The 19,640-nt window shown below is 38.9% G+C and overlaps 2 protein-coding genes across 5 annotated transcripts in view; one reads left to right on the plus strand and one right to left on the minus strand.

Annotated features, from left to right (window-relative positions):
- Positions 1 to 9,235, plus strand: part of MTUS2 (microtubule associated scaffold protein 2) — a 73,103-nt gene extending 63,868 nt beyond the window's left edge. For all 4 annotated transcript variants that reach the window (XM_087937216.1, XM_087937213.1, XM_087937215.1 and 1 more), the window contains exons 7-9: positions 1,038 to 1,157; positions 1,814 to 1,911; positions 5,365 to 9,235. In XM_087937216.1, coding sequence (XP_087793342.1) covers positions 1,038 to 1,157; positions 1,814 to 1,911; positions 5,365 to 5,581 — 435 coding nt within the window. In that variant the 3' untranslated portion in view covers positions 5,582 to 9,235. The remainder of the gene's footprint in view (positions 1 to 1,037; positions 1,158 to 1,813; positions 1,912 to 5,364) is intronic.
- Positions 9,236 to 11,492: 2,257 nt separating this feature from the next.
- Positions 11,493 to 19,640, minus strand: part of SLC7A1 (solute carrier family 7 member 1) — a 44,048-nt gene continuing 35,900 nt past the window's right edge. Inside the window, exon 12 of the mRNA XM_087937218.1 lies at positions 11,493 to 19,531. Within this exon, the coding sequence (XP_087793344.1) occupies positions 19,422 to 19,531 (110 nt within the window). The 3' untranslated portion in view covers positions 11,493 to 19,421. The remainder of the gene's footprint in view (positions 19,532 to 19,640) is intronic.

Here is a 19,640-nt window from a genome sequence, read left to right on the forward strand (position 1 = left end):
TTAAAGCTGAGCAGTAACATTCATATTATAAATTCTGCATGAAAGAGTCAGATTTAAGTCTATCAATAGTGAGTAGCTGGTGGCCAGATGAATGCTGGCTCAAATATTTTCTAGTTTTAAATAACTATGGAGGTTATTTTTATATGGTCTGCAAATCACTATGGCACTGTATCTCATGGTATTTCTGCTAAGTAAATAATGAATATATAGTGTTGCCAACAAGACATAGTCTTGACATAATTAAGTCTGTCCAGAATTATCCAGGCTTTACAAATGTCTTCTACTTAGCTGGCACCTCACTGAAATTATGGATAAAGCCAAGCCTGCCAACTAGTTATGACACCCCACATATCCCAAGTAATACCCCTGACACCCCACATATCCCAGTAATAAAAAGCAGCAAATCTGCATAACCCTATGCAGATAAAGTTCAGAGACACATCCATGGGCATTTTTAATTGTCATGCCAAACCTAGACCACCTGAGAGGCAAGCTGAAAAATAAGGACTTAGTTTTTAAACAGTGTTTCAATATTTTGAAGTTGACACAGGACATTTTTTGTCTTAGTTCAACAAACTTCTTTAAATGTTTTTTGCTATACAAATTGAAGACTGCTGTGCTGTCCCGTCCTCACCCCCAATTCCACTTTAAAAGGGAAAATATTTCAGAAAATTATTATGCTGAAATCTTTGAAGCTGTAAGACTGCAACTTTCTGGATTAACGTCTACAAATAAGTCTACTATCCCTCCTGTTTTCATTCCATCTTGTCAAAATATGCAGGTGCAAGCATTCTGAACCTTCCCTTCATAGCTTCTAAATGATTTTTCCCCTGATTAAACCTCAGAGAAGCTTCAGTCAGTTCAGCTGCATCAAACAACATTTTTCTGTTTACTTTAATCAATTTGTATTCAAATTGCCAATTTAATTAAATCAGGACCGAATCGTACTAGTTCAATTTCAATAGTACTGAGCAAAAGAGCCCCTGTCCTGGGTGATCCAGCAGTGCTGCTTCTCATATTGTTCTTCATTCTTTTAGATTGCCCTGGCTCCATATCAGCACTTAGAAGAAGATATGAAGAGCCTAAAGCAGATTCTGGAAATGAAGAATGTACTCATTCATCAACAAGAAAAGAGGATCATGGAGCTAGAAAAGCTGGTGAGGTCTCATTTGCTGCTATTTCTGACTGTTTATGAAAAACTTGAAGAGGGATTAAAAAGCACAGATTAGTATGTTGTTACTTATCTATCAGAACAATCTTGCTCAATTAGATACCCGCATATGCAGTGGCATATAGCTCTCACCATTTCCAATCAGTGTGTTCTGCATTTTTTATAACTTCACTCACATTCTCTTTGGCTGGCTCAAAATTGTGTCCAATGACAACGTTTGATCAGCAACTAACATAGAATTCCTTGTGACAAGTTCTTAGAAATTTTTGTCTGTCTTGGCTGCATATTACATGTGGTTGCAGTGATCCTAATTTTCAAAGTATTGGATTCCAGAGGTGAATGTATGTGGGGTTTAATTCAGATCTGGGTGGAAATGACCTGTGGGATAATTTTTATATCATAATCTTTTGGAGAAAGTCTCCAGTACAAGTTGCTTGGATTCAGAGGAATCCATAGAATTTCTCAGAATAACAAAACTCTATGCAGGATTTCCCGCTCATGGATGTGTGCTTTGTTACAATATTATCGTAGAAAAGCTCAGAGTTGCATCATATTGTCAAAATACTTTCATCATTCCTCCAGTCCCACCCCTCACAGACACACATGCTTGTGGTAAATATAACAGTCTGCCTATCTCTTTAGGCAGAAAAGAACTTAATTCTAGAAGAAAAAATTCAAGTACTACAACAACAAAATGAAGACCTCAAAGTGAGGATTGATCACAACACTGTGATGACAAGGTCAGTTGAAATATTTTCTATAGAGTAAGAGGATAAAGGCAACTATTGGTGGATTTAATTATGTCTTTTTTATGTTCACTTTTCTGCTATTGCTCAAGAGAATCAGAGTATTGGAAGAATATGAACATTATTCTATAGATTGAGAGTTCATGCCATGCTGGTTAGGGCTGCTATTGTATATAGATTCAGCAGGAATTATTTACAAATCGGTATGAAGGTATCAATCTCACATGTGTTTGGTCATAGTTTTTTCCCATTGATAAATGCACTGAAAATTAGAACTTAGCTTGCATTTTTTTCTGTAAAATGTGCATTTGGCGTACCTCCGTGGTTTACAGTTTATAAAATGTAAGAGCCTCGGTGGTTAGAGTGCAGTACTGCAAGCTACTTCTGCTGCAGCCAGCTGTCTGTAATTTGGCAGATTGAATCTCACCAGGCTCAAGGTTGACTCAGACTTCCATCCTTCCGAGGTGGTAAAATGAGGAGCCAAATTGTTGGGGGCAATATGCTGACTCTGTAAAGTACTTAGAGAGAGCTGTAAAAGCACTATAAAGCGGTATATAAGTCTAAGTGCTATTGCTATTTTCTATGTATGTGTCTTGCTTGAAGTATACAGTATTCTGATCCATGGAAGGGTGCAAGAAATGTGAATGAAAAACATTCATTTAAAAAAAATGAAGACAAAATAAAATTCTCCAGTTTCCCAAGTAAATATTTACAGGATTGTACTCTACAAGACTGAACTGTGAATCAAAGATTGCTTGATTCAAATTACAACATCCACGAATTCTTTGAGTGCTTATTTGACTATAGTGACATTTCATAAATTCACTTCCCAATAGTGACTGATAATACACGAGTCAGAAATGCCTTGCTGAAGTGAGGTTGTTGACCTTTGCTTTTCTTTATGTATCCATATGATTTAAAACATCATTGTCCATTGTTGCACCAATGTTAAGGATGCTTGTCTAACCACATTGTTCCTTGAGTCCTTGGCAGAACATTTCATCAACTCTTTCCCTTGAAGGAGTAGAAGCAAAATAAGCAAGACTTTAAAAAAATAATGAATAACTCTCATTTTGTTATGAAACAAAATGCAGGTGAGCAGTTTGTTGTAAGAAACAAAAATTTTCAAGAATCATGTATACATTTATTGGGTCACAAACTTCCTTATTTATCAACTATCCCAGGAGTCGTCAACCTTTTGGACCTCAGGGACCACCAAACTCATACTTTAAATCTCGAGGACAACTAATACATTTTTTAAAAAAATATAATATATTTAATATAAAAATATATATTAAATATAAATTTAATATAAAATTAATTTTATATGTATGTATGTATATATGTATGTATGTATGAAGCGACATCTCGGCAGAATCTCATCTGCCATCATCTGGCTTGTGTGTTGGGTTCGTCTGTGTGTCAGGCTTTCGCAACCGTTTCTGTTCTGTGAAAGCCTGACACACAGACGAACCCAATACACAAGCCAGATGATGGCAGATGAGATTCTGCTGCAACATCGCTACAACTTTAAAAGCACAACTATAATGATATGGGAAAATACCCGAACAAAGCTGAATACCATACATATAAACACTCACGAAAACTTAAGAAAACATATATACATATATATATCAAAATATAAAAATGCTTATTTGATTATAACAAAATCATAAATGCTTAATCATAACCGTGGGGCAGAACGAAGGGAAAGGAGGGGCCTCTGTCATCCAGCTGGAAAGATCTGGATGGGGAGGAACCGGCTCCCCTCAAATGGAAGAAAAACAGAGCCCTCCCCCAATCTGGTCTCCTGTCATTTCATATCTCCCCCAAGTCAGAGGAAACCTCTCCCTCCTTTGCCAGGTGTGGCTGCCTGGAATTGGGGGAGAAAAGGAGGGCTGGACTGGAAGCGCAGAGGAAGACAGGTTCCTAATAACCAGGCAACACCCCCCCACCTTCGGCCTCCACACCAGAAGAGGTCGATGCCAATGCCCCATTCCGGACCTCCCCAAGGCTAAGCTTCAGGTTTCTCCCACCACTTCCAAGCAGAGAAGGGTCCCTCCCTATGTGGAGGCTGAAGGGGGGTGGGGGTGTCGGGCCCAGAAAAGCTCAAGCTCTCACCTGCACAAACAGGCTGGATAGTAGGAACCCGTCTTCCTCGGCGCTCTTTTGGTCTGGGCATTTGGTCTTCCCCCCCACCCCATGCCAAAGGAAAGCCAGCCGGGCTTCTCCTTCCCTTCTACCCTTCCCCCTGCTCCCTTCTCCGCACTCAATCCTACTTCAGGACAGAGGAGAGAGCGCTGGACATATGTGTTGGCATTTCCAACATGCATTTTTCCGGCGCTCGCCCGCAATTCTTTGCGTTCCTCCAGGCCTGGCTTCCTGAGGGGGGAGAGCAGTCCTGATGTCTCTGCTGCCCTCTCTCCACGCTCCCAGCCATTGCTCCCTGGGGAAAGCACAGGAAAAGAAAGTGAGCAGAAAAATAGCTCTTGCTAGGGCGAAAGAGCGAAGATTGGGGAAGGCGCAGACAACAGAAAGCGGCGCTTTTCAAAGGCAGCAGCTTCCGTCTTCTCTTCTCTGTGCCTTCCTCAATCTCAGCTCTTTCACCCCAGTGAGAGCTATGTTTCTGCTCACTTTTCCTGTGCCTTCTCTGGGCAGTGATGGGGGGCAGCAGAGCAGAGCGCCGAGAGGGATGAGAATACTGACGTCGATGCCAATGCCCCATTCCGGACCTCTAAACTGGATGGTGAGCACAGATTTGCCCACTCTATCCCCTCCCACCACCAGCATCCAGTATTTTTCCTGCCCCGGGCCATCCCTACAGCCTACGGACATCGAGGAAGAGCCCAGGCCAGGAGAGGTGAGCTGGAAGGTGTGGGAGTGCCACGCAAATGCAAGTAGCGTGGTGCTCCTGCACCTTTCAGCCATCTCCATCACCACTTCAGCCCGCCTTTGCTGCCAACCCCCTCTTGCTGCAACAGCACCATTACCTTGTCCTGGCCGGCAGTTTGCGCTCAACTGAAGGGTGGGGGCCAATGGGTGGGCAGCGCAGCCTCGTGTTCCCGCGCAGCCTGGATTAATTGCTTGGGGGGAGGGACATTTCTCTGCGACCCACCAAAATTTTCTCATGTTCTTCCTGATGTGTTTGTGATGACTTGTTCATACCTGGAAGTCACTGAATGGGACAGTAATCAAGAATCCAGGATGCATAAGTCAACCAAATGTGAAGTGTAGGATGAGGGATTGATCTACTTTATATCAAACAATGATAGCACTGTAATATGAACTGTTGTCAATTTGAAATGGTCTGTGGTTATTTTTCTTGGATGAAAGCAATGGCAGGAAGGCAGTTAGAAAGGGGATGGGCTGATTAGAACACAAACATGTAAGGTGAGCATCTGATCATTATGAAAGTAAAGTTTGATGTTGTCTTGTCACCTTCTCCAGACAGTTATCTGAAGAAAATGCTAACCTCCAAGAATATGTTGAGAAGGAAAGCAAGGAAAAAAAGAGGCTGAGCAGGACAAACGAAGAGTTGATGTGGAAACTGCAGACCTCAGAACCCATGAGTCCTGTTAAACTATCCCCAACTTCTCCGACGTGCATTTATCGCTCTTCATCGGGACCACCAACTCCAGTTAAAGTCAGCACAGTACCAAGATGACAGACCAATGTAGCTACTTAAATAGACTTGGCCCAGAATATGGAAAATTGCAGTCCATGCAAGTTGTTAGGAACTGCAGTGAAAGATTTGTTGCTGTTCCCACATATGCTCTAGTTCCTTATGATTAGGCAATGTACTTTTGTCATTTCAGCATCAGCAACTCAAAACTAGCATATGAGATCAAAAAATAGCAATGTAGTCTGAAGCATGGAAACATTTTCTGGGATTAGAGGCAAAAACACTGGAAAACTTACTTATCATTCACTCTGAATGATTTCTTTTTCCACAATAATATTTCAGGTTAGTTGCAAATAGCTCTGCTTACATCTATGGCTTTGGTGAGGTATGGATTGTATTGAAATCCAGGCACAAAATGTACTCAATACCCCAAAGGCCTACATATACAGCTCTGCATGTATAACCGAAGCTGTTCTGAATTGCAATTTTTTCATGAACTAATTCTGCAAAAAGTGCTGATATTTTCAAGACAGCAATTTTCTAAAATGTGCCTAAAATTTATTCTGAAAGGAATTGCTTTTTCGGGGGGAGGGGTGGCTGGGATCAAAGCTTCCCAGAAACATTTCTACCCAGACTAGAAAAAAAGTTAGAAAAAAGGAGAAGCATCTTCTAAATGACCACCGAGTGGTACATTTTCTAAAGCAGAACACCAGTGACTTTTGAATTCTGAAGTAGTTACTGACTTCAAAAATGATAATTGGTTTTCTACTCAATGCCTACCATGGTCACTCATCTTCCAGGCTCAGTATTAGATCTTGCAACTGTAATCAGTCAGTTACTTTTTTTCTTTAGCTCATTAGAGTGACTGACTTTTTTTAAAATTTCTAAATCGTTAGCAATTAATATATATAAAAACATGAACATAAATATCCGCCGCCCCAAAAATCCATAAAACCTTTCTTTGTATAGTGACCATCAAATTTAAGCTAAAATCCTAACTTAAAGTCAACATACTAAAACATTTGGTTGAAGACATGAAGTAGTTTGTATGTTCTTTGGTGTAATTTTGCTCTTTTGCATATAAAAACCCCAACTCTACTGACAGAAACTTTCTCATTCACAGAAATGGCCTAAAGACATAGTCATCCCAGGCAGCTGCTTGTAGCACATTATTTAATACCAGTGAAACAATTGGCAAGCTGAGAAGGTTGCCTTTGATCACTGATTAGTCAATTATGTTGTGGTTGTATGCAGTATTGGCATATTGAGCAACTTTGTCAGGGATACCAGGTACGGCTCTAAAAGCAGGGGCCTAAACTTGACCATTAACATTGTGCACGTCCACTTACTCCATGTTCACAGAATTTTGTCTTCATTTATGGCCAACCCACTGGGTCCAGTGTTTCTGCTTTGCTTAATTTCCATCTGAACACTGGTACCCAAATATGTAGTTAGCAGTAGCATTAAATAGGGTCTCCTGGTTGCTCAAATGTAGACTGGCTTCCGAAAGTGTATTACGGAAGACAGGATAGTAATATATTTTGAGATAATTCTTGATCTCAATGAAAGTATGAAAAGTATGCAGCCAATTCCCTTTATATTGTCTTTGGTGTTAGAAGGTGAGTTCTAGCATGTTGTCAAATATGTTAGACTAGACTGTGAAAGCATTGATCCTAGCACTTGAATGCTTGTGGAGCATAAATTGTCTAAGTCAGCCTTCCTCAGTTAAATTCCTCCAAATATATTGGACTGCAAGCTCACATGGGTCTTATCCTACTTTGGGGAAATTAAGGGATTTGTAGCTCAGAAATCTTACTAATGTTGTGTTGGGCAAGGCTGACTTAAGCAAATGTAGGTTCTTGTTATTTGATATCCGTGTGGCACTTTGATTCTCAAGTAGTGGCTGTGGCTTTGTGTATATTTTGCACAGCCGTGGCTGAGTCCATCAAATTAAGGACTGTTCAAAGGGCCACGTTATGTGAGAAAATAAGAAGTATAGTGAAAAACACTAACACTAAACTGCAGCTCAAGAGCTAGTCAGCATTGTCTGACCAACACAGATTTGGGGCCTAATTCCATTGTGTACAAAGTAACAAGATTGCTTTTCCCCCCTTAGGAATTTATTTTAGTAGCTGCCTTGCATGATATTATGATATTAAGAACATCTTTAGATTAGCTCATGTCATGTTTGTAAGTAACACTGACTGCAGAATTAGATTTTATATAAGGGCAAAATGAATTGAGAACAGGAAAGTAGAGACAATGACTTACTAATGCAATTTTATCCACTTTTTATATTTTAATGCCTGAAGACAGAGAATGCCACAGTACACTTGTCTACTTGTTATGTTATCATTGTGAACAGTGTTGGCTCATCTAATTTATGTTACCATGATGATGATCTATTTGTTCTTCTATTTCCCTATAAGTTATGCATCACTCTTTGCTTACAGGCTATGGAGCTAGCCATTGACAGATGAGTGATTTGTCCATTGGCACCTCTGTTAAAGTTGTTTCATTCTCCCTCCCCCATACACAATAATGCTTCCAGTTATGATGAGGATTTTAGCTGATGGTGGTCAGAGCCAGCCTACAAAAGTTCAACTCCAAACATTTATTTCTATGCAAAAGTCAGAAGACAGAAGATAATCATCACCCGTGTATGCTATACTGACTATTTTCTGCATTTTTAACAGCAGGGCAACTTTTTCCTTCTGCATCATAATTCACTGTTTTTAATCTCAAGCAGAAAATTATCATTTGCATGATGTTACATTGCTAAGCAATGCCAAAACACAGAAGGCCCAACTCACCCCTGCAAAGCACTTGTGAAACATGTTAAAACTCATTTTTGAGATGGCACAAAAGATTGAAACGGAACTGCCAAATTGCTTTGGCCTGCCTAATGTAACACGCTTGAGGACTTTCTATGTGACCAGCTTCCCTGCAACTTATAAAACTAATAAAGTTATACAATGAAGATAGTCCAACAGCCCAACAATACTAGTTATGTGTATAACAAAAGTTCTACTTAAATTTAAACCACAATCAACATGTATGGAAGGAAGTTCAAGAACTAGCTTGGAAAAGTGATTCCTAACTTTCACTCCTGCTTCTATCATTTCAAACTCAAGGTTAGAGACAATTGCTCCAAAATGCATGGGGCAAAGGGAGCTGCAAAGTATTTGTTTGAATCTTATATTCTAGTAATTGCAGTACTGGGAAGAAAAATGAGAGAACATTGCCCAATGAATAAGTGGTGCTCCTGGAAAGATTTAGGAAGTAAAAAATCAGTCTTGACAGAACTCTCCCAAAAAATAGCTATATTATACTGATATATTAGGTAGCTCTCCCTCTCTGCCCCCCCATTCCCAATAATTTATCTTTAAACCAGAAACCTTGCCCTAGATTAATAGTATTTTAATGTAAGCAGGGGTGGGATTCTATCAATTCAGAACGGTTCTATAGAACCGGTTGTTACGATTCTGGAGTTCGGAGAACTGGCAAATCACGCCCCTGGCTGGCCCCTCTCCACCTGCCTTTCCCCTCCCCGTCTAGTCAGTCCTTACTGTGCATGCATGAAATTGCTGACTGGTTCTCCCCCACCCAATCACTCCTTATGGTATTTCTTTTTTTTCTTCTGATGATCAGCTGTTCCAATAATTAGCTGTGCCGGGATCCCCCTCACTGTCTTACTGCTTCTCCCAGGAGGTTTCCCTGAGGACCAGGAGACAAAAAGGGTGCTCCATTTTTGTGCCTTCCTGGGCCTCAAATGCCCCCCCCCCGGAGGCTTCTCTGACACCCAGGAGGCCAAAAATTGGAGTGGCGATGCTGCAGAGGCCCCCCCATGCTCCATTTTTTGCCTTCCTGGGTACCAAGGAAGCTTCCTGGGAGCAAACACCCCCCCCCCAAGGAGGCTTCCCTGAGGCTCAGGAGGCCAAAAAAACAGTGCAGAAGGGTTCTGAAAAAAAAGAAGCCATGCCCACCCAGTCCCATGCCACGCCTACCTAGCCACACCCACCTAGCCACACCCACAGAACTGGTTGTTAAAAAAAATTGAATCCCACCCCTGAATGGAAGCTTTCGAAAAACATTGGAGATAGTTTCAAAATTAAAAACTTGTAGGTTTGGTAAATATACTATTTGAAGATTCAAGTAGAAATTGGTCAGGAACAACCAACTGTGTGCTCATACCCTCCTACTACATTTAACACATTAGAGTAAAACAGTTGCCCTGAAAAGTGCATAACAAATGGCCTTTGACATGACTTGCCAACAGATAGTTTAGGGAGCAATGCAATGCTGGAAGCATAACACACTTGCCATTCTTTTTACCAACCTGTTCTGTCTTACCTCAAAACCAAGAAGGCACTCTCATTTCCACTGTAATCCTTCTTTTAGTGACAAGTGTGGCAAAGCAGTACTACAGTACATATCTCTGAGCTTCAAGCAAGATGTGGCAGTTACAAAAATTATGAGTTGTGTTTCCCTGTATCCAGTATTTGTCTTTCCTGGAAGTCATCAAAATTCATTCTGGCCACCAAATAATCCCAGAAAAATCTTCCGTAGGTTGCCTAAAGGTTCTTCAAAGTAATTCATGAAGGAAATAAGCAGGTAGAAAAGTAGAGTGAAATGATGACCTTAGAAAGAGCTTTGGAGAGATAGCTATAAGTCATGTTTATCATCAATAAATCAGCCAGAAATGAACCCAAAGATATATTTTGGATTAAAGAACCCAAATCAGGTATTTTAGGGTCTGCACTAATTGCACTTATGTCCCATGGACATATGGTAGACCTTCATGTAAAGTGTCTCCTGCCCACCCACCACCCCACCATTGTTGCAGGGGTTTATGGTCTGATAATAATAGATGGCTCTTTGAATTAGAAGAAAAAGTTTGTATTATTTCAGTTCCTGTGTAAAGTGTGTGTAATATATTCATGGTAATAAATAACATGCTCCAGCATTATGCTATGGTGTCCTTCTGCATTTCTTTCTATAGCTTCACATCAACCAAAATGGTGCATTTACTTTATAAAAATCCATCATCTAAATGTTAGTGAATAATGGAAACCCTAAGGCGATTTCAGCACCGCAACTTTTATTTTTTTTATTAAAGCTAACTGGATTGAAAACTCACATGCTTGCTGTCTTTTCGAAGACATTAGCACATGAGAGCCCTATGTATAAAATCAATATATATCATAAACTGGCCTAAGGAGAAATATTTAGTCTGCAATGCCCTTCCCAGTACTTCTTCATTCCTCACGGATCAGAAATGCTATGTATTTGCTTTGTAGTTTAATATAATGCAGGTTACAAATGCAACTAAAATTATGCTAATTTTGCAATATGCTATGCAACGGTTGCCAACAAGGGTGATGCATATGTATTTTCTTTCTTCTTTCACATTTGACATTGACATTTGCTGCATTACCTCAATGGTGTTCTACATTTTACAGTGCTTTTATCATTGACCACGGCTATTTTGGGATTTTGACATTGTGTTCCGAAGGTCATGACATTGTACATTAAATTCAATGGAGGAAGTCCCTCTTTCCTAGGGAGGTGTGTAATTTTTTTCTTTAGTTGGGGCAAAAGCAAATGGTAAGGAGCGCTATTCTCTGGCACCCATTCTCTCCTCATCTTCCTATCTTCTCTGAGTTGCTGCAGGAGAACCACTTACTTTCTCTAGATAAATCTGTTGGAGGTAACATTTGAAATGTAGTCTGTCTTTCTCCACAAAAGCAAATTGGGGAGTAGGGGGAGGAATAGAAAAATGAGGTAGAGGGCACATCCCATGCTAAGAAACTTATATAATTAAATGGTCTAAAAATTAAGACTACAGCAGTCTTAAGCAGGAGAGCTATTTAGGATTACTAAGAAATTGAAAACAAAAAGGCAAAATCCAGAAGTTGGATTCCTACACAGAACAGCAATTACACGCAACTTATTTGTTTAAAAAGAAACATTTATTAAAACAGGCAAGATAAAATTAACATAATTTATTTAAATTTTAAAGTACAAATTAATATTGTTCACCTATTTACAAATTGATCTCTAAAGTTTAAAAAAAAAAACACCTCACTCTCCAAAGGGAGACATTTACAGCATTCCTCAACAGAGGTTTGTTATTGAAGCAGAGGCCTTGCTCTAAAATGAAGTTTCACATATAAAATAAAAAACAAAGCTTTGTATTTGAAGGGAGAAGCCAAAATCCGAACAAACCCAGAAGCTCCAGTGAAGAGGCAGAAGCATCTGACAGGATCAAGGTTTAAGTAACTATATCTTGAACCCATTATATATTCTGAGGAAATCATTAGAAAAATAGAAGAAAAACTTATATACATTTTACTCAGTAAAAATATGGACAAATTATTTCATGGCTTCTTGGTTATCAAAAGGTGGGTATTCCCAAAGAAACCACCATATTCTCCGACCGATTGTAACATACAACTCCAAAGAGTGCCACACTGATTCTTTGTACCCCTGGGAGCAGAGGTACATTGAAAGGCACAACAGAAAGAGAGGAACCCAGTCATTTTATCACTCACCACCCTTCCAGCATTTGCAAAACAAAGCGTAAGTGTGATCTGGTTAAGATCCCTCACCATCTAGAAACTTAATAAAGTTGACAGGATTTTTTTTTTTTAGGATATGCGCCAAGAAGAATGAGAAAATATACCCTGAGGATTTCTAGGTTTGAATTTAGAAAAAAAAAAAAAAAACAGGCACGGTTTTCATAAGGTTTGGCCTCTGCTTCAGAAATGAGCTTTCAGGATGTAATTATTCCTTATCGTGAGTCTCTGTAACAATCAGAATTGTGTGAAACATTTGGAAGAGGTAATTTACAAAGTACATTACTACTGGGGGTGTGGGGAGAGAGAGAGAGACAGAGCCCTCTTCAAGGCTACCAGCTGGTTATCTGCACATGGATATAAATTCACAGCTTTCAGATGGTTCCTCTGTGTCATCTCTACACATGAATGCAGATGAGCCTTCAAAACACTCACACAAACCTTATGGAGGCTATGGCTGTGTTAATACTTTAAAGAAAGGTTGTCGGCAAATCACCTCCCACAAACGCCTTGCACAAATGTATTACCAAATGTTAACCATTTTTGCAACGAGGAACTATCTACCATGAATTTATTATCAGAGTTAAAACATCTTCCTCAACCTGGCGCCCACAGGCCGTATTATGTAGTCCAATATATATAATGGGCAGCAGACTGTGGAACACTGCAATAAGAGGTTGGGGGGAGGAGGGGGGAAGCCTACTCATTATATTTCCATGTTAAGTTTTTCTAAAGCTCTCACACTTCCTTCGGTATCACAAGAAGGCACCAATGATATAATTTCAGTAGTATACAAAATTTAAATGTGCAGCACTATCCTATGTACAATTTCTCAGAAGCAAAGCTTACTGATTTCCATAGTGCATTCAACATTCTTTCTTAAGAGGGTGTTTTTAGTGTCAACCAACTAAAAAGTTCTAATTACAGTGAAGATAAACATCAATGGAACTTTACTATGGTCCCTTCCTCTCTGGAAAAAAAAAATCCTCTACCACATGCATATTTAACTCTACAACAATCCAAGCTACATGCATGAATTTAGAATTCAAACTTAGAATTCAAATTTAGAACCCAAACGTAGCATCTGTACAACACGTTTGAATTTTGGTAAATGCAGAAGAGGTCCGTCACATAGGTTGAAAACTCCTTTTGTACAACTTAAATAAGATTGTTTCATTTTGTTACCCTGTAAATACACCACATAGTAAAATAAGAGATACACACTGAAAGGCAACAAGATTGCAATCAGCAATTAAATGAGACAGCATCATCATATATACAAAGCACTTTCACCTTGCCAAATATGGCATTCATCCAGGAAAGCAGGCTTTAATACACACATCCCTTATTAGAAATCTAGTACATGTGGACACAGAGAACAAACAGTTCCTTCCACAACCACTTGTTCACACTGTACAGGCTCTGTATATGTATGCGAGCAGATACATGTGAAGGATCAGAAAGTGACAAAAAGTGATGATGAGCTGTTTAACAGGGAAGTCAGACACATAATCTTTTCTCTCCTCTACTCCCAATAAAATAATGGGTTTACAAAGTTTCACATATGCATTCAAGCTGTGGCATATAAGGGATGTTCAACCAGCCTGCAGTACAGTTAAAACAATGAAGGTAATATGGAAACTGGTCCTACTGAAGTGAGTGATAATACAGATTCTGTTAATGCTTATGTGTGAATATGCCTTCTACTTAATCACCCTTGAAAGTATATTGATTCTACATTTAAGGTAAGCCACTTGCAGTTGGCTTCCTCCTGTTGATAACTATCTATTCACTAACCAATAAAAACATATTTAATAAAGTATTTCTTTTTTTAAAAATGGCTTAAAGAAAAGGAATTAAAAATCCTCACCTTTTATGAGAATATTCTATGATCCAGTGTTTGTAGCATGATTCCATTAAATAGATGAGGATTAACAGAATTGATGAACATCAAAATAGAAACCTGAAAATTGTTGTTGCAAGTTTTTACTGACTAGGTTAAATTTTTTACTGCTTGCTGAACACTGGTGAGACATCTCTCATTTATCAACACACTGAGTAAAAGTAGATATGGAGATGAAAAAGCGGCAATCAAACATAAAGGGCAGAAAAATGTACAAAATATAAACATTTAAATAAAATATTTTGAAGACAATTTTAACATTTTAACAATTGAAAATATTAACAAAATAGATTGCATTTTAGTTCACAATACAAGGCTTTCAAATGCACAAAAACAGAGTATTTATATAAATGGCATTGTATGAGAATAGCCACGTGAGTCTATAGCAGCAAAAGAAAAAAAAAAAAGGTCTGGCAGCACTTTTTCTAACACGTTTGAAAGCTTCTACCTTGTAACAAAATGTGTTAATTGAAAAGGGTACTACCAGATTACTGATAATTGCCATTGGTCTTGGAAGGAACTCAGGAGCAAGAAATGTGTTGCTCTTGAAAAGCTGGAGTTGTAACTGGAATTAATTTGGGGATTAATTTGCATAAACCTGACTTACAAAAACTGACTTTTATGGTAATGGTTTGATCAAGTAGGTCAACTTTGTTTCTCCCCTCACTCCATGCATTAAGGAAGCAACACTTAATTCCCAATTAGATATCCTCCAGGTATGGAGAATTAAAAATTGCTGAATATTATGCCAGTTTTGCAGGGATGGGATCCGACCGGTATAACTACCATTTCTGTCGCTCTGCATCGTCCGAGTCACACCAGTGCAATTTACAACCTGCTGAGACGCCCGGAGAGCTGAACAGCGCTGCAAGTGTGCAGCGGTTGAAAAAGCACTTTTTTCCTGCTTTTTCAACCACAGCTGTGCCGTGCAAAGCAGCTGCGGTTGAAAACACAGGAAATAAAAGTCAGGTAAGAGCCCCGGTGGGCGGATGGGCCAAAACAGCAGCAGAAATAGAACTGGTTCTATGTATGCTCTCTGTTTGCTACTTTTCATAGCAACCGGTTCTACAGAAGTGATCAGAACCGGTAGAATCCCACCCCTGCAGTTTTGAAACATGTAATTCAAATACATGTGAAGAATATCAAGTTATCGAAAGTCACTTTTTTAAAAAAACTTCTGCACACACCGAGTTTGCAAATTTGGCTTTAGGCTAATAAAAACTTAGTAAGATTTTAAAGTAAGCAATTCCTGAAAGTACTAGCGACTTCTTTAGATTCAAAACCACAATTATTGATAAACCCTTCCTTTACTAAGAAAAACTGCACATTTTCTTTGAGGAAGCCGTGTTTTGAGAAACACTATAGAATAGGATTTTATACAAAGTGTCCAGCAGCTATACAAAACAATCCTAATATTAAAATAATAATAGTTATTCATATAATTACAAAGATGAGCTCAAATAAATGGTAGTCTTATTCTTCACTCTAGCAAACTTACAGCAGTAGCTTTTAGGTTTTCACCATTAGACCTCAATCTTTTGCATGTTTCTCCATTGAGGTTTCAATACTAGAAGCCAAAGGGCTCCCTGTTTGGGGGTTTTATATTTACTGGTCCAGAGTTGCTCCCTGCTCCCTGCCTTAGTCTCTGAATACCACCAGGAACTATAAACATCTCCATGGAGAAAAAAGCAGCTAGTCATAATGAGAATATCCCACAAGAAGTTCTCGGCAAGTCTTTCTCCAAGAAAACTTTTTCCCAGGCCTAACATCTCCTGTTGTTGAATCTCAAGTGAGAGGAAAAGCAAAACCCATTCAAGTCTTGGATATGGTATCAACCTTACTTAGAACAACGTCTCTCAGCCTGATGTCATTTGGATGTAGTGGACTTCAGCTTCCAAAATTATGACAGTTGAAGATGAGACTTGAGAACTATGATTGTTAATCTGTGATCTTTTCCACTAGTGATGTGTGTGTGAAAAACTTTTTTAAAGGTTCCTTTGCATGTGACAGGATTTCCTTCCAAAATCATTTCCTTAAATGCCACATCTGAAAAGGAACATCTTTTTACTGCATGCATGTATCTACCATACAGAACCAAACACGATGCCCAGTGTTTAAGGCTTTTTCTAATACTATTTTCCCTAGTACAGGTAGCCCTTAACTTGCAACCATTCATTTAATGACTGTTCAAATTCATGGCACTGAAAAAGGTAATTTATGACTTGTCCTTGAAGTTACAACTGTTGCCCAGTCATGTGATCACGACTGAAGACAGTTGCAGCATTCTGTGGTCACATGATCACAATTTTCAACCTTCCCAACCAGCTTCCGACAAAATGAAATCAACAGAAGACAAATTTGCTTAATAACTGCATAACTCATTTAATAACCAGGTAAAAATGGTTATAAAATCAGATCTGGTCACATGCTGACTTTTTAAATGATCACATTTAAGTCCCAATTGTGGTCATTAAGTCAAGGTCTACCTATAAGTTTAAAAATGAATTGGACTAAACACTGCAATTCAACCATACTAAATCATAATGTATGGATTTACTGTCCTTTGGAAATGCAATTGCCAAATTGAAAATCACATTCTTCGGGCTGCTTTCAGTTTCATCAACTGCCCACACACACAGTATGGATTTATCTACTTAAGAAGAACAAAAGTGCAGGGGAAATAAGTCAGTTCCAAAAATTATCTAGGGACCCTTCTCAAATTGAATTTTAATGACTGAGTAATTTGTCTTTTATAGAAAATCTGACAGCATCCTTCTAGGCCATTTTCAAAGACAATGATGTATTAGGGCAGGCATGTTCAACCTGGGCCGGCAGCCTGTATGTGGCCCTGGGCAGCTAGCAATGTGACCCCACAAGATCCTAAACTTTTAACATTATTATGGGATTTGTATATTCTAACTATGTTATATATTTTATATGCAGCCCAAGGCAAATCATCTTCACTCGATGCGGCCCTGGCAAGCCAAAAAGCTGGACGTCCATGTAATAGGGTGTATTTTAATAATAAGTAAAAGATTAAAATTAGCATGGATGATATGAAATGTGACCATACAGAAGAGATTTATGCAAAGGACTTTTGTCATGAATGAAACAATCCACAAAGGTTGATTCAACAAAGAATAAAGAGTTCAAAGCAAGCTCCATCTCACTCCTCACAGACTCTAAAACAAGGATTCATGTGACCTGGTGGGATTCCATCCAGAAAAACCCAAAAACAAAGTTTTAGATATTTTCAAGTCACATATACATTTTCATATGAAAGGAACATTTTCTAGCCAGCCCTGAGAGCTTCCCAAATCACCTTGAGCAGCTTGGCCAGTTTACTTAGGGAAGGTCTAGTTGATTCAAACTAAGTTGTGCATTTCTCAACTGATCAACGCTGAAGCCCTTTAAAATGAACACCCTCATCATTATAATTGTAGCCTTCACAGACTTTTGTGATGGCAAAAGGAAGTTGCGGAAGTATCAAATACAATAAACTGCTTTGTATCAAGTTATTGGTCCATCTGGGTAAACACTGTCTGCAGAAGCTGTCTAACCTTCTGGACAGGTAGATGTCACCACTAAAATTCTCAGAAATCACCAAGGTGATGAAACTTGAGTCAAAAATCATATCTAATAACTTTATCACTAGGATACAACTTGGACAAAACATAGGGAGTGCCATAAATAAATAACCCTCCTTCTAAATTTCCTCACACAAAAAGAAGCAAAATGATTTCCCTTTCTTCTAAGTGCTATTCTTTTCCATATAGCTTGCTCAAATACAACACATCAAGGAGCTAGACATAAATACCACGAACAAGTAATAATAAATTCAAGCCTCTGAGATTAACAGTGTAAAAGAAAAAAGTACAACAATCTACACTATTTACTAGAATATCAAAACAGTAAGCATCAATATTATTTGATGGGTGTATAGACTTTTACCCTCGCTTTGGAAAAACCACATTTTTAGAAGAAGGTGATTCTCCCTTTGATAGATACTTTTATGGTCTCCCCTGTCCCATCCATGCCTAACAGATGAAATAATCCAAATTTGAATTTTAAACCCGGTGGCCTACTTGGAAACATCAGCGCTAACAGGATAAGAGGAGAAACTTATATTCTATAGTCCCAAATATTCTCCAGGCAAAATATAAGGGTGGCTCCTACTCTGTACCAGAAAAGCTGCATTTGTCACAACCCTCCTTCAATAAAATATTAACTTTAAATATATTATTTCAAACATAACAGTAAAGACCATGCTGGAGTTTGACCCAAGAACCCTGTGTTCAATTTCATCTTAGAGGGGTCCTTGGTGCTCTCTGAGCTTGTTTCCTTGAGGAAGTTTCATTGCCCAAAGTAAGTAACATAGACTAGATTAGCATTAGTAATGTTACCTAGTTTGGGTAATGAAAGAAAACAAGCAAGGTCAAAGACTACCAAGGACCCCTCGTGTCAACCCTGAGCTACAAATATTTTCCTTTATTAATTCCATCTTTATTACAGGAAACTGTTGCCTTTTCTCAGCCACAGGGCGTATCAATGAGTTACTGCACAATATTGTGTTGAAATACAAGCATGGGCAAGGCTGCCTTTGACCAGGACTGTCTGAGCTGAAATGTGAACAGCATCCCAAGCAAGCAATTGCCCTTGATTTGGCAAATCTGCAAAGCTGAAAGTCATACTTTCTACACAGCAGTTCTATCATAAGCAACAGACTCTGCTTCATATCTACACAGCTGTTTGAAGCACAGGAGAGGAATTCAGCTAGCAGGTTGCACAGAAGCCTCCGAGGGCTGCAGGAAGCCTGGTTTGTCCACCTTTGCTAAAGGAGATTGTTGTAACATTGGATGCTAAAACTCAGGCATCACTCCTCTTTAAATATGTAAAGCACAATGCTTAAATAGCACCACTCCTTTTTTTTTCATTCCAGTCTTGGGAAGTGGGTACAGTTTATAAACATGTAATGAGAGTGTATGTATGGTTTGGTTTGGGTTTGCTTTAGTTTAGTTCTGGTGCTGCAATATAGGTGATTTTGGAGAAACAGTATACAGTGTGCTCCATTCCAGTAGCCAGGAATTAATTCGCAAGCTAGAGAATCTTATTCTCACAGTAACATTGGAAGTAAACTGGCACCCTGAAAGGCAATTTCTATTCGAAGAGTCAAGAAGAGAAATAGCTGTTGTCAAGAAGTAACAGTGTTGTTGGGAGTACATCAGAGGCTAAGTATTTTTTTCCTTGTGATCTCTCCCAGCTGCATCCTCATGTTAAAAGGGGACATGAGAGCCTGCCTGATATTCTACCAAAAAAAAAAAAAATATTCAGAATTTGGGAGAGAAAAGTATCCGGCTGTGTAGTAGTAGTGATCTCAATAACCTCCTGAGCAAGAAGGCTGTCATTTACAAGTATCCATATTGTTATCCATACTTCTTTCTTGATCTGTTGATGCTGAATAAGATGCCTCTACGCTGTGCCATATGCCGTAGCCAAAATATATCACCAGGCCTGGGGAAAAGTGAAAAGTGGAGTAGCATTAGGTAACACGTGAGGCAGCACGCAGGATATCAGTTTCTGTTGTAAGGAATACAATACAACATGAGATTATGCTCTTGTG

The sequence above is a fragment of the Pseudonaja textilis genome, chromosome 7, assembly GCF_049901715.1.
Source record: "Pseudonaja textilis isolate UNSWEBS1 chromosome 7, rPseTex1.2, whole genome shotgun sequence".
Classification (NCBI taxonomy): domain Eukaryota; kingdom Metazoa; phylum Chordata; class Lepidosauria; order Squamata; family Elapidae; genus Pseudonaja; species Pseudonaja textilis.